The sequence below is a fragment of the Musa acuminata genome, chromosome BXJ3-9 (assembly GCF_036884655.1).
Source record: "Musa acuminata AAA Group cultivar baxijiao chromosome BXJ3-9, Cavendish_Baxijiao_AAA, whole genome shotgun sequence".
Classification (NCBI taxonomy): Eukaryota; Viridiplantae; Streptophyta; class Magnoliopsida; order Zingiberales; family Musaceae; genus Musa; species Musa acuminata.
This window is the reverse complement of record NC_088357.1, coordinates 46,955,801-46,972,046: the sequence shown is the minus strand read 5'-3', so window position 1 is coordinate 46,972,046 and position 16,246 is coordinate 46,955,801. Positions and strand designations below refer to the sequence as shown.

At 33.7% G+C, this 16,246-nt stretch overlaps 1 protein-coding gene across 1 annotated transcript; it reads right to left on the bottom strand.

Annotated features, from left to right (window-relative positions):
- Positions 1-171: 171 nt before the first annotated feature.
- LOC103999199 (NAD-capped RNA hydrolase DXO1) lies at positions 172-13,282 on the bottom strand. The gene is made up of 13 exons (XM_009420871.3): positions 12,737-13,282; positions 9,953-10,197; positions 9,789-9,854; positions 9,378-9,456; positions 5,576-5,655; positions 5,437-5,460; positions 5,115-5,239; positions 4,034-4,247; positions 3,868-3,921; positions 3,456-3,502; positions 1,487-1,571; positions 730-793; positions 172-619 (listed from the first exon to the last, which is right to left on the bottom strand). Exons 1-13 carry the CDS (start codon positions 13,077-13,079, stop codon positions 516-518), a joined length of 1,530 nt encoding a protein of 509 aa, XP_009419146.2. The 5' UTR covers positions 13,080-13,282; the 3' UTR covers positions 172-515.
- Between the last annotated feature and the right edge of the window lie 2,964 nt (positions 13,283-16,246).

Sequence of the window (16,246 nt, the reverse complement as noted above, 5' to 3'; positions counted from 1 at the left end):
GGGTCAAAAACTAACAAAACTTGAGGGAATTCCAAATCTTCTCTCTACTGTATAGGGTCAATAACTTTGATGAGCCTTTCTACCTTAAGAACTATAAAGATCCTTTTGCTCTGATCATGCACTTCCAACGTACATGATAATAATTCAATCAAGTAGAATTTTTAAGCCAACTTAAGCATCTAAAACAGCCGGACCACCCAATTATATTCAATCTAGTTTGAAACATCTGTCTTTCAACCACTTCATGGTATATGTTATGCTACTTCGTGATTCAACTGGTGGAAATGGTATGATGGAAAATTTGTTCCATGAGTACTACTCAGATTTGCTCAGCATGTTCAGAGACGACATCAGACTTGATGGTCAATAAGACCTCCACAGTTGAGCCACCCGATTACATTTAATCAAGTAGTTCAAAACATCTAAGGTCTTTCATCCACTTCATGGCGAATGTTATGCTACTTCGTAATTCAGTTGGTGCTAATGGTACGACGAAAAATTTTGTTCGACGTTACTCAGATTTGCTCAGCATGTTCAGCGATGACGTCGGGGCAAGACTCCGCTCGAAGAAGTTCCAAGCGATGGAAAGGTGGCACAAACTGCAACACATAGTCTTCATCTGGATGCAAAAGTTGATTAATGTTCAGTTATGCCTCATGTAATGAGAAGAAAACACAGATTTTGAACATAAAAAATGGACTAATTCAATTTATTAGATAAAACACTGACTTTCTTTGACAGTTCCATAGAGCCAACATAGAACTTCATCGGCAAAAGCAAGGCATACCCCCCCCTGCACAACCAACAAAAAGTAGAAAAACACATCATTAGTTCCAAAAAACCTCAACAAAGGATGCTACTTCAGTCTTCTAACAGTCCAGCTGATAATTCAACCAAGTCACTAGTTAAAAAACCCAAAAATTTCGGTGACGCTTGGGTAAGTCAGGCAACATGGAAAGTGAAGAGAGAATGGAATGAGACCTCATTTTCCTATTACAAAGACAACCGATTACTCTTAGAATCCAGAACTTATTTTCCACCTCCCTATGGTGTCAGGTGTGATTCTTAGTTTGGCATATCTCCTATTTCATGCTTCTTTTCAGAACAATAACATAACATATCAATAATATAAGCATTTACACAAAATCATATGAATAATAACAAGCATAACTTTATGTTGAATATGGTAATTGCTCATCTAGTTTAAAATGCTTATAAAGAAGATACAATTCAGACATTAATCTTGCACCAAGACTTGACAGCTGCTCAATCTCTCATGTATTGGTAAAATAAACTCAAAAGATGTTCAAACAAGGCAACAAATAGAAAATTCTTTAACCAATATTGACCGAAACCAACAAGCTATGGCCAAAACCACCAAGCTATTGAAACAGAAAAGGTAAGATTGGCAGGCAAAAACAAGAAGAACCAGTAACGATGAGGGTAAAGACAAGGATAAAAAACAACAAAAAACTTCTGAATTAACCTGCCAATAGTTTTTCATCTTCACCCTTTGAGTAATATCCTTGGTTCTTAGCCTCTCAGTTCGGACTAGTATGCCTGCATCATCCCTATGGCAATTACCAGGTCTTAGAACACTAACCAGCTGAAAATTGCTTTGAATAAATTTTCAATAAAATGAAAAGTTCCTGTTCTTTTGATTATTAAAGAAGCAGTACATGACAATATGCATAAGATCATTCCTTTTACTGATGCTTTCAGTATAATGTTGTGCCAAAGAAAGCATTTGTTGGTACAGGGTTATAGAGCTTTGTTTAAACATCATAATGATCCCAATCAAATCAATTGGATGCCAATAACAGATGGCAGTGACTGGTACGGTTAATGTAGAGGGGAAGAGAGAGAGAAGAAGGGAGGAGGTGGAGGAAGAGGAAGCAAAGGTATAAGAAAAGGCAAAGGGGCAGAAGAGGAGGCATAGGTAGAGGTGGAGGAGATATACTGGTCGGAGGAGAAAGCAGCAGTTTGTCAAAGACTAGACAATAGCAACGGCAGTACAGATGAGAAAGAGGCCATGATGGAGGAGGATAGAGAGAGAAAGAACACGTGAGGGAACCACTACTAATGCATGAAAAAGAGAGAGAGAGAAAGCATGGACAACAAAATAAAAAAATGGTTGTCAATACAACAGTTAAAAGATTCACAAGTACATTAAGTTAGAAAATTTACTTGTCCACCCATCTTTACTGCATCTTCAGTTGTTCTCTACGTAATGCTAAAATGACATGTATATATGCATAATCCTAGTTAGTCTAAAGTCTTTAGTTTCTATTATCACCATAAACAAACAAATAGTAATGTTAGTTTTGTCAAACTACAAACTTATGCTACTACATTGCTAAGACATATAATGCAACAACCCTAAGATGTTAGTTTTTGTTCGTCCTTTAATGAAAAATAAAAAGAATGTAACATCTAAAGTATACGTAGATCTTGGTAATATAAAAATATGGTCAGAACAGCCACATTTCTTGAGCCACTGTATTCTCCTAAACAATGAACGAGTCGTTCTATCCTAGCCAAGCCAATGATAGCTTTCTTAGTTCATGGCCATATACAATGGTTGAAGGAGTAAATTGTAAAGACTTACTGAATCTTTCTTAAGATTTTCATCATGTGTTCCATGTTGATAAAGGTGTACTGATGACAAAACCATTGTAGATGTATATTACAATGAAGAATGATAGAAGGGTCAATATTTGACATGTTTCTTCTACAAAGAAGAAACCAAAGATCATGTGCCCACAATGACATTTGTCATGCATGGTCCTCCAAGGTAAAGTCAGATTTACAATGTTCCCTTTAGGGGAATTTTTCACATTTGTCCCAAATGGTCTGGCCAATTTGCACTCCATGGTATGGTTAGGCAACGAGCTTCTATGTTTTAATTTGTTTGATGGCCTGGCCTAAAGCCTAAGCCAACTGCCTACTGTTTATTTAGACAGAATAGCGCTAGTTGAAGTATCAATTGCAAAAGACAAGACATAAATATCAAGGTGGGTCATGCCTGTGCGCAAAAGCCTAACCACCCCACCCCACTTAACCTGTGAACCCAACACCTCCCTTGCACATCCAAGCATGATGAACTGACTTAGTGCAGTTCAATGCAACTTAAACTCACCCATCCACTTAAACATCCATGGACCACCATGGGTCTGGTACCCGTAATTGGGTTTTTTGTACATAATAGCAGCAAAAAGTTATGATTGCCTATATTATGCTTAAAAATATCTTTATCACTATTTATTTAAATTTTTTAAATTCACTCCCAAAAAATTCACTAGCTGGGTAAGACTGAAATCTTATATCACACAAAAAGTTATTATGCTATGGTTCTGGGGTTAGTGTGAAAAATTTTCTGACAGAATTTAATAGCTGAATACAGAAAAAAAATTGATACTCTGGAAAGACCAATAAACATGTAAAAGACCACATACCTGAATCCAATAACAATATATGGGACACCAGCAAGGAATGACTGTATCTGCAACAACAAACATTAAATGAAAACTCCATGCCCTCTGAAATTTATATTTGATATAACTGCATGAAGATGTGTGCACCACCTCCCATATGTCATATGGGCAACCTAGTTAACTAGGTCTATTAAGCCACATATGATGAGTTGAAGAAAGACATATCTTGGTGCCAAGGAATACATGTAAATACCAAGAATTTCTACCAAATATGTTGTATATCAATGTTCCATATTTGCCAAGTTCTTATTTAGACAATTAATAAATTTAGCAACCATGGCTCAGCAAGCTGTAAGTCATCAATTGTTTACTTTTAAGCAACTTCTAACCAGGATGACAAGTTGCAAGTCATAAAAAAGGATAGAAAATTTACCCAAAACTTCAGCAACTTCTCTCTCTCATATCTCTCCTCTGTACGATAATCCAACTGTAATTGATAATGGTCAAAGGAAGGATGACAAGTAAATAAGTTAACAAAATAAAAATACAATTAACAGATATAGCTGAAATGCAAAAAAGATAATGCTGTAAGAAAGAACCTCGCGGCTTGTCTTCAATTCCACATAGAACCTTCTTCCATCATCAGTAGAATCACAGCAGTCCATCTCAGCACCCATAATTATTCTATGTGCACCCAATTTAGTCTTTATCACGGAGCAGAACTCTACATTTGCATCAATACCTTTACCATCTATATCTGTTTCGGTGGAATTTTCGGTGGCAAGGTTCTCAAACGCATAGCCCCAATAGCATCTGCCAAGAAAGAACACACATGTAGCAAGCTTTTTATGTCAAGGTCATCTACAAAATCAGTAAGTCAAATGAACAAGCATGTTGCACTAAGTATCATAACTGAAGCCAAAGATGACATAAGCCAAATCACTAAAGATGACATAAGCATGTTGCACTAAGTATTATCTGAAATCCCACCTGGTTGTGGTCTATCATGGAGTGTCAGAATCCCCAACACTCAATTACCTAACATCCTCATCAAATCCACAAACATCATACGAACACATGGGTTTTCTCGCAAGTGATAGCCATGGCTCTTGAATGAATGAATACTTTTCTTTTAAAAAAACTTACATATGGTTATCAATAAACCTTTATTTATGTAAGTTTACCTTTACTTCACATTTAGTTCATATCCACTGATTAATAAAATATATCATATAGTTGCATCAAGTTTAAATACATATAAATTAAAATAGTGGAACTAAAATAATTAATAAATAAATACATAAACTAGTTAAAAGTTATTACAGACCATAACTTAAAAACTTATTATCCATATATTTCAACAAATTGGTTAAATGTTTTGAATTTCTATTGCAGTTCAGATTACAGACCAAAAATCTCTAGAAGGCTTATGAGTACAGGCCAAACAGTAAAAATAGATAGCTTGCTGGATCAATATATAGTATATACCCTTTTAAAACAAAGCAGATCAAGTATATAATGTTTGAACTTTGAAGTAACTTATGTTCTAATTAACTAAAGGAGCATCAAACAAATTGAACTAAAAATGAAATACTAAAACCTGCATAAGATGTGGAATACGCCACACTAGCAAAAGATAAAGATGGATAAAAAGCCTGGCAGTGCTCAAGAATGGATTACCTCCTAGAATCTAGTTGGCTTTGTGGCCTTTCTGGAAGCTTATGCACGTCAAGATACACAACCCCGCGTCTTTTGTGCACACCCATTTTCCATGGCTCATTTCTTATATATGCTGTAGCAAGAATCTGACAATACAATAGCAAAAGATTTTTACTCCCCCAATCTAGATCCAAACACAAGAACTTGAAGACAGTAACATAACTTCACGAAGCAGATAAAATTATAGTATATAAGCTAAATTTGCAATCAAGTAAAAAATCCCAAAAGAGCTATCTAGCCATATGGTACATAAACTCAAAATTCATACAGGCCTTGAACATACCTTGTTGAGATTGTTACGAAAAGTCTGTCAAACAAGAAAGAAAGAGATGAATATAACAGTTGCAAATGCAAAAACTTGATTCAACCAAGAAGTGTGTTGTGATGCAAAGAGCTAAAGGGAAAATAAGTATGGTACTTACAACAAAATGTATATTTTGAAGAGGTATGTTTTTGTTTCTTATGCAAGCAAGAAGATCACCAAAGCCTTGAGAGCCCAAGTCTGACAAGACCAAAACAGCATAGTCAAGCTTAAAACAAAAAAGAACAAAGCATTATCTTTATGTTAAACACAGTACTGTATATGCTGACAAGCAACATACACTGTACTAGCATGATTAGCTTTTTTGCGATAGGTTGAAGCTGAATAATGTTGATAGGAGTCTTCCCTCACACTGTCCTTCTAACCAGACTAAAATATATATTAAGTTTAGTTCACATTTCTACTAATACTTATCTATCATACCAAGGATATTATGTTGCATATAATTATGTTTACCAAAAAAATATTATATTGTACAGGATACATACAGTGTCATAATATATTTTATACAACATTGACAAAAAAACGGACTTTATTAATTTGGATCAGTTTTGGATGATTTTCATCCAAACCACAATGTACCAGACATTATTCAATACTCGGATTTTATCAATTAAAAAAATCAAAGTTTGGTTCAGTCATTCAGTTTCAACAGTCATTTACACAACACTATGTGTAGGGCTGGCAACAAGCCCATGTGGTGTTGCGAATGAGCCTTGCTGGAGAAGCTCAATTGTCAACATGTCAAAGATTTGTTCAGACTCACTCACCAAGGCCAAGTGAACAAAGCTTGAGCCTAATTCTAAAGCCAAAATGCTTGAACACAACCATGAAACTTGACTTGTTTAGGCTTCAAACTGACTCGGTAACAAAGCTTATGAATGTGAGTATTTGTAGACTGGTGAATAAGCTAAGTTTAAGGGCTTATTAAATTATTATATAAATTCATAAATAAATTTATAAATTATTTAAAAATGATTATATCATTTATTATATTATTATATTATTATATTATAAATAATTTTATAAATTATTATATCATTTATTATATTATTTAAAAATGATATTTATTTCACACAATTGGAGTAGACATTTTTATTTTTACTCACTGTCGCATCAATTTTGATAGTTCTAATCAATTAATGTTGTAGATTTATACATACGTACTGTTAAAATTGAGAAGAATCAGAAATAAACTTCATGTTTAACTTCGCGAAACATCTCCTAACCATTGTTCAAATAATTGCTAGGCCTTTAAACAACCTACATTTGCACTTGTGTTGGTTCATTTCATATGTGAGATCAAGCTAGAACTTCGGCTCGACTCACTTGACAAGACAAACAAGCTATCAAGAGACAAGCCAAAATTAAGTTCCCCTATACATTTTCAAACTCAATTCAAGTACCAAACCACATTCCCTGAAATAAGTCAGTCCAGGCTCGAACATTGTTTTTAGCAAGATTTGAGTTTTGAGTGGGATTGAGTTCCCCTTGACTCTGCTCGATTGCAACCCCAGCCGATAACAGTATCCAAAAAACTGTGTTGCAGTAGAATAATTTGACTCGGGGAAATTCAAGTTAGACCCTAGATGAGCTTAAACAAACTCAAGTTTTAATCAAGGAGTTATCCCATTATTCAAATTCATGGATGAATTTTCAGCCTAATTTTAGTTAACACACCAGAAAATATTCTCACTTTTTATTGTATACTTGTTGTAGATCCTACCTCTGAGTTTGACTTGATTTTTAGTAACTAAAATCATATGGGTCTATATATCATCTAAGATAGGAACACAGGCTGAAAATTTTACCATTTAATCATCTATTAGTACAAGACTTTTGTAAGAATGTATGAAAGCTAGCCCTCTCAATAGAGCAGTGTTGAAGTTCATGGAAAATTCAGTAGAAAAATGATTTCTTTGCACAATGAGGCTATTGTCCTATATATGAGTGGGTTTCGACATGCTGCAAAATGCTATTGAGTGGGTTTTGAGTCATCTCCTTTTAACATCTTTTTATATTTCTTCTGTTAGTTGGTTGGAGTTCGTTTATCTATGATTGTTTTCTACAAAAAAAAAAGAACAGATTCATGATTCAAACACAATGAATTTATAGTACAGAAACATAATGACCATGCTATTAGTCCATCACTACTACGCTCATTTGGTATCATCCCCAGCCTGGGTTAAACCAGCCCAGAACTTTGTTGGACCTATTCCAACCTTAAACGATCATGGTCAAGTATTTTGCAGGTTTTGCATGGGACAATTTAGCCAACTAGTTCAAGCAACAAAACCTCAATCATGGTGATGACATGATCATAATGTTTTATTCCAAATCATTCATAATAGACAAATCATTTAGACCCAGGCTCGACCACCACATCAACATCACCTATGTTAATGAAGACAAACCAACATGGGACCAAGCCAAAGTAGCCATGGCAAGATCTAACTATAGACAACTCACTAGCCAAATTCATCCCTAGGATTGTTACAGCCCTCTCAAGCCTTGTTCAGCCTATTTGAGATCCTTCAGTGTCACCTCAAGTATCGAATTAGCATGCAACCTCTTAATCTGTGTCTACCATCTCCAATGATTTGATAAAACTTGGAGTGCATTTTTTTCTTCGAAACAAATTAAATTGACTACTCATGTAGAATTCCATCACAACTACTAATTATAACAAGATTAAAGTTGTAGTCTGACCATCACTAGCAACAAAAATCAAATATCAAATAGGGGAAGCTTAATAAAATCCTGACCTTACCAAAGAAAATCAAGGCCATAAACCAACAGAAGGAAGATATCTGCAGAACAAACTAGAAAGTTATAGAAATATCTATCTATTTTCATAATTATTCTTAAAATAATTTTGGAGAGTCTCTATATTTTAATTCACAATTAAATATAATACAAGAGCTTTAATCATTTGTAATATTATGGTCATAGCCTGCTTTTTTTTCACAACTCTATAAGCATGTAAGCCCTAAAGCATATGATTGGAATTTATAAAGTATCCTCGACTCCCTCAGAATTCTTTTTTGACTTGTCTATTCTGCCTCTCTTCTCTTTCTTAAATTATCTCATGGATGCTACTAGCACTGGCAGGAGATTAATAAATTTATCATAAATCATTAGTTTCTATCCTAATTCTCTCGCTGTTAATATATATATGTATGTATATATGTATATGTATATGTATATGTATATATATATATATATAAAGCTCATGTTTTTTTCAATATTTTCTTATTTTTAATAACTTTCATAAAAATTCTATATTTTTATTTTTAAGTTATCGTTTAGTGAATCACAATCCTAGTTCGAACAATGATCTTGCAAATCATAATTTATCATAATTTGTTAAGACAAATAGAAGAGAATTTTCAAACTAGTAACCTGGAAGAATAAGGTGTTAATTAAAAAAATAACATAGAAAAGAAATATTAAACCAGTAACCCAGAAGAATAAGATTTTCAATTAAAAAAATAACATAAAATTTGAGAAAAGAGGATATTTTTGGTAGACAAAACAACAAAGAAAAGCCTCTAGATTTCACATTTATCATATTGGGTCAAGTTTTAAGAAGAAAGAAGGGGCAATACAATAGATAGCATTAATTAATAGAGAATATATCAAATATAGAAATTTACTTGTAAGATTATACCATTGCACCATATTTAAGTCTACTGAAAAAAATCCCACTGTATGGCCAAATGGAAAATATGATACAAGCAAACTTAAGCATAGGCTTATAAATGTGAATCTTCATGCTAGCTAACATAATCAGCACATGATTTTTAATGCACTATATACAAGCAAATATAGATAATTGAAGTCTTCATACATTACTTAGTTTTAGAGATAATCTAATCATAACTATTTACGTTTAACAATACCTCTTTTTTCAACAAAGGACTCAAATCCTTTGTTTAGATCTGCTCCAACATCCTCACATATGGTGCGTTTGAAGAGTCTCTAATGATTTAAAAAGAAAAACGCATTTAACTTAGTACCAATAACAACTGATCTTATTGCCAAGTAAAAAAAATAAACTTAAGAACACGTTAACAAAGGATGAAAAGAAACAATAAACACACTTTTTTTCTTGAAAATATTAATAAACTTCAGCATAGTTGTGCAGCATTACATGACTATGTACGAACACCAATACACTTAATTGCACAAAAATGTTGACTAATTGAAAAACCATTCCATAATAAGATGCAACAACAAATACTAGCTAAAAGAAACTATTAGAAAGGCAAGGAAAAAATGAAAGAAATTCCACGTGATGCCAAGGTTCTCACCAAGCTTCGGTCATCAAAATAGACAACCCCACCTTCAACGCGGCTATAACACCCAATCTCAGAAGGCTTTTGGTCAAATTTTCACATTAAAAGAATGTATCAGTGAACTTACTAATAAGCAAAAACCAAGAAGATAGGCAAAACAAAGAAACAGCAATAAGTACCTCCTGAAATTGAATAATCTTCCTAGACAAAGTTTCTTCACTCTTTGTAAGCTTCATTTCAGAAACAAAATGTTCACTCTCACGACCATTTCCATGTGAAAACTTAGAACCAAAACCATAATTCTGCCTCTGTGAATAAGGCCCTGGTCGTGGAAGAAGAGGTGGACCTCTGTTATTATACCCAGACTGCCATCGACCACGTCCGAAGTTACTTCTGTTCTGGTTATTCTGAAGAGGAGGCAATACTGTCATAGGAAATTCCAAAATTAGAGGAGAACTACTGTAAGAGAAGTTTCTGGGTGCTGTGGACGAGGTAGAAATAGAATTTGACAATTATTTTCAGTTAAAAGGCTGATCGAACATACCACAAGAAGTACAACACTTGTTAGAAGACAAAATATTAATGTGAAATTATCTGAAGTATGAAATTACTCGAGTAAATAAACTGTCTCATTTAAACCTTGGGTGCTGCATCCTCAACAAGCCAAAAAATAATAATTTCCCAAGTTTTGAATTCCCTTTTCAAGTTACAATCCACTCCTTAAAATTATAGTTTAGTCAAATTTATATTGTCACAGTTTAGCAAAAAGAAACAAAGTTTCAGTAAAATGATACAAGAGTAAGCCAAGTGTATAAATCAAATAACTCATACAAAAGTTTGAGTTAAAATAGTGTTGAATAGGATCAGCAAAATGCCATATAATTTACTCTAAAATGTTTTTATTCAAAAGAAATATATATTAACATGGCAACAACATATGGAATAAGAGTTACTTGGTGTCTACGTTGCTTAATGAAGGTTTGGGAATAAATATGACTAGTTGAATAGCCACATATCAATTTAAGGGATACTAAGCTGACATGATCATGAACTGGGGCAATTTAGATCATTATCTGTCTTAACAAATGTGATTATGTGACCAAAGTCAATTTAAATTTACATAATCAGATGTTCAGGATCTATCCTGATTGGATTAATCATGGTATTCAAATTCAGTCGTCATTCGAATTTAGACTCATGCTAGGTATGTTGCAGCATATTTACAAGTATTATGTTTGAGATTGTCTTAGTGCACGAGTATGTGAAATGATAAGGTTATCATGATGATTATGTGATTTATGTGCAGTGTTAAAAAATCAACAAATTGACTTAAAATTTGGCTGTGTTGACTACACCAGCTGGATTTGACTGTGCCATGTGACGAATAGGGAAGACTCAGAGTCGAACTCAAGTTGACTTCATGAGTAAGAAAAATCAGTATGAGTTCAATAATTTGGACAATCCAAAACCATTTATTGACTTCCAAAATGAAATAGTACACAATCTCAATATCAATGGATAAATGATTATACCATTTCATTGCAACTAATAATGCCCAAAGTGAAATTGAAGTTGGAGGTGTCACCTTTTATGAAGTCACGGACTGCCACGGACAAAATTGTAAACGGGATGTTTGATATAATGCTCATGTATGTCCGTGTCTTTCGATTTTGTTCATGCTTTACACAACATGTAAAGGGCTGGTAGTAGGCTTAGCAGCCTCATTTTATTTAGTTTTGGTGGTCGCCTTGGACTTGCAAACAAAGGTTATGTCATGTGGGCACTTGTGGGGATTTCGATCTGTAGTGGATCATTTTGGACCATTTGTTATGCAATCGTTCAGAGCTTGTGAAGTCTGTCTGTAATTTACATTGGCTATGAAGTGTTTACTGAAATGATTGCTTGTGGATCCCGAGTGAGACGTTTTCTCTAACCCATTTTCTCTTTTGTAGGTCTTAAGGGATCATAGGAGGTTTCGAGGAGGCTGACCTTTATGGACGAACACACAAGGGTGTCGCACGACTTAGGCAAAACCAGCTAAGTGCGTGACAGGACGACAATAATGATAAACATAAATGTTAAGGAGAGTATGAAGATGAACCCTCTTTCTAAAAGGTACGATAACCATGAAAACTGAAAAGTATGAATGTGGTGCTTAGGATCTACTAGCTAATCAAAATAAAATGGATATGGTAATAATGTTAGAGCAAGAGAGACAATATACGCGACTATGAACATAAGAGACCTTTTTTTTGCCAAATTGTTGCTCCAACAATATTTGAGACTTGCCCCACTATTAACCCACCTTTGTCCTGCAGGAGACAATAGACCACTGGAATAACCTGAACAATTTTCCCAGTAGAAGGAAGTTTAAACTTAAACGTTCATCCACTGGACCAACATCATGTCAATCTTCTAACGCATGATATAGACACTTGACAGTAGCTACCTCTGCAAAGATCATTTATGTTGTAAGGCAGTTGAGCTGCATAATGTTCAGATGTTCAACATGGCTCCAACTTGTGCAGAAGAAGCAATTCATATCCACCAAGGGTTTACTAATAATTGGCAGAGTTAGGACATGAGTAAAATCCAGTTTTAGATTTTCTTCGTGTCACCAAACTCATGCGACCAACCACTGAGAAAACCCACATTTCATGCATCAAAAAGGAAAAAAGAAGGGAAAAAGAACACCTTTGGGAACAAACATCAGTGACATCAATAAGAAGGATTAGAAGATATGAAGACCTACAATTCTACCCTTGGAACCAAAGTACTATAATCCTGTTCCTTGCAAAAGAACCTAATTCCAAGGTGCCAAATAAGAAAAAAATCGTCTGATCGTAAGGAAATAAAACGCATAGACAAACACACGTAAATAGGTACATACAAACACACATACTGCTACATATGTATACATATAGAGAGAGAAAGAGAAAGAGAAAGCTCTAAGAAGATCATACCAGGAACTGGAAAAGGACTGCGGGCGTGCGTCTTCATGTACGCTTCATTGTCTGGGCCAAATAGATCCCTCTCGTCCTCCTCTTCCTCCACGTATTCGCCTCCCATCTCGGCAGACCTGACAAGAGCAGTGGAGTTGCCGTCTTCCTCCTCGCCGTCGCTACTGCTTCGGCTGCTGCTGTCACTCGCGCTGCTGGAAGAGGAAGCCGACGAAGAAGACGAAGCAGACGAATCGCCGCTGCCGTTTTCCTCCTCTGCGGCAGCCACGTGTTCGGCGGCCGGTTCCTCTTCCTCGTCTTCAATATCCTCTCCGAAAACATCAACGTCTTGTTCCGAGAAATCCATGACGAAGAAGAACAAATAAGATCCTCCTCTTCCCACTGTAAGTCGTCGGTCTGGTGAGGGTTGGGATATGGGCGGTGGGGATCGGGGCGGCGTAAAAGCCAATAGCGGCACTGACGCACAGTTTGGGGATTTGATTGGGAGTCCGGGAAGGTGAAACGGCGATCTAGAAGAAGAAAGTATTTTTCGCTCCTAAATATCGAGTTTGCCCTACGAAGCGATTGGCTGAATTCCCTATAAGAAGTCCCCTACTCACTTCTAATTTCCCTTTCCCCCTTACCCTTTCAACCAAGACAATATTTTAACCGATTCGAAATAATAATAGTGAATAAAATTAAGGGTCATATCCCTAAAAAAAAGTCTCTTTTTCAGTTTTTTTCTAAATTATATCTCTATTTTTAATTTTTCTCATTTAATTTATTTTATATCTTAAATGTCCCTTATCACCTCTTTCTCGACATGGATATTATCGATCGTTGTCTCCACCGATAGCCTTCGTCTTATCATACCCCACGTACTCTTTTTTATCTTTTTCTTCACGTCACTTTTTATGTTTTTACTACTTGATTTGACTTTACATACGAATAAAATTACATGACTTTCTTTACGTCACTATTCAACTCACGCCTTTTATCACTCTCATCTATCTTTATTACCTACAACACGCTCCAAAAGGAAAGTATAGAGCCTTCTTAGAAAGAGAAGGGTCGATAATTCTTCCTTTAAATATATGTGATTGAGTTGAATAGTGAGAATACGGAGGGACAAAAGGAATTAAGTGTTGAAAAGAACAAAAATATGAGATGAAGGTACCAATGGACAATGCTCACTCCCAGGAGGAGATAGCTAGAGACATTTAGGACGTTAAAAAAAATCAATTGAAAAAAAATAAAAGCTAATTTTTTTTAAAGAAAATCATCCTAAAATTATACATTTTTTCATATTTTAGGCATCTATTTATTTGCAAAATTATAAATCATTTTATTTCTAAAAATTTTGTAAATAAATTATAATAGCTATTACATAAAATTATTGATTTCTTGAGAAATAGACTTATGTATATTAATATTGCTTTATGTCATGATATTATGCATAACAATCATAGGAGGCACCCAACACAAGTTAAAATTTTGATCTTTACAAAACTTACAGTTCTTTTATATAAGATTTTTTGAATCATCTTTTGCAACAACATGGATTTCTAATGTCGTTTACAAGTTGAACACTACATTTACCATCAACATCAATGTTTTTATTGTTGGCTTTTTCTTTGAAAGCTTCAGAGGTGCCCCATAGTTTATGTTGAACGAGGCAACTATGCAACAACAAATTTAACCTTGTAAGCATTGCACTTTTCCTCTAGTCAATTACTTATTTTATTGATACTATTATATCCATTAGGATCCATATGGTACCGAGAGGAACGTGGATTATTGTAATTATAAACTTTAAAAAACTTTGAAATCTTATCAAAGCTAATTTAACTAAGAAATAAAGATGAATAGGAAAACAAGTAAAGAAAAAAAGATAAACTAATAGATAGTCTACTCTTGATTATTATTTTCTTAAGGTCATCAACTTTTTGATCTTATTTTTAATGGATAAAAACTAATAATCTTTTTATAACTTTTTTTTTTCAAGACTTAAGAGTGAATTCTTTACACTTATCACTCTTCCTAATATTATACCTTTTAAACTTAATAACTCAATTAGAAATTCAAGACGATGAAACTCAAGCAAGGCTCTAAGAAAGAATTTCAACACTTCAAAGCTCAAACATTATTCCACTCAATCATCCTTTAAGTGAGATAATCATAGCCCTAGAGTGCCTTAAAATGTGAAATAAATTATGAAAAATTACCTAAAATCAGATGTACCAATGGTATTACTGTTGATACTACTATCGACATCACCAAAATAATGTCACTCGAGCCTTATGTTGTTTTAGATAGTACCACCACTATTTTAGACAATACCACCACCTCCTTTTGACGGTACCACTACTTATATAATGATTTGGCCCGCTCAAATTCAATTCAAATTTACTTCACTTTTTATTTTAACCTAACATAGCACAAATATAATATAATTAAAGCCTAATTTCAATCCAAAATTATCTTAAAAAAAGGCTTCAAATCAACAACTATTTCTTCTATCACTTTGTCAAAACTTTCGTCATGTTATCCACTTATCCGTATATCGTTCAATCTTTCAACACTTCATTCAAACCTTTAACACGTTGCTTAATCCTCCGACATATCAATTTTGCACATTCGATCTTTCGTCTCGATATCCGATATTCTGACATGATGATAAACTTTTATTTTCAGCATAAATTATTGGCACAATGTTTGACTGTATATTTACTATTTGATAATTATAGTCCATGTTAAAGTATTTCTACATCACTTAATATAATTTTAATTTATTAAAATTATTAATTAATCTTATCATCAAGACTTGAGACTCAATGATATCTTTATTTATTTTTATAAAGTTAATATTATGTTTGTTAAACAATCCATGATTTTTTTCGATTTACCCTTAACGAAGATACTGGCGGTAAACATCGTCATTCAATGCTTTATACAAATCTAAAATCTTCTTTGAAAAATGTCTAAATGAATTATAAATCTCTTTTCTCGAGCTACTATAAATTATAGTAGCAATTCTTATAGTAAGATTTCTCGAGGTATTTTTAAACTTTTTTAATTATTTTTTAATTATATTAAAAAAAATATATAAGACCCTGGATCTAAACATGAAATCTAGATGAGGTGTTAGCTCTGATAAAAAATTGTAACCTTCTAAATGATTTAGTTATATGCATAATTTTTCTCAAAAATCTTTTTCCTTTAATTTTTAATTTTTCTATTCGAGATTACTATTTGTAACTTCCTTTTTATTATTTACAATTTCATCTTAATTATTTTTTTAATATTTCTATTTTTTATAAATAAATGAAAATATCATCATTTTCTTCCTCCATTTCTTTTTTTCTTCTTTCTTCTCATCTTCTTTTCTTTGAAGGATAAGGTCGAGGGACGATCATACTACATCGAGCAACGACATCAATAGGGAATGATATCGACATTGATGATGAAATAAGAGATTATTGAAAAGAAAAAAATTAGTAATATTTAGAGTGTAAATAATAAAATAAATATTAC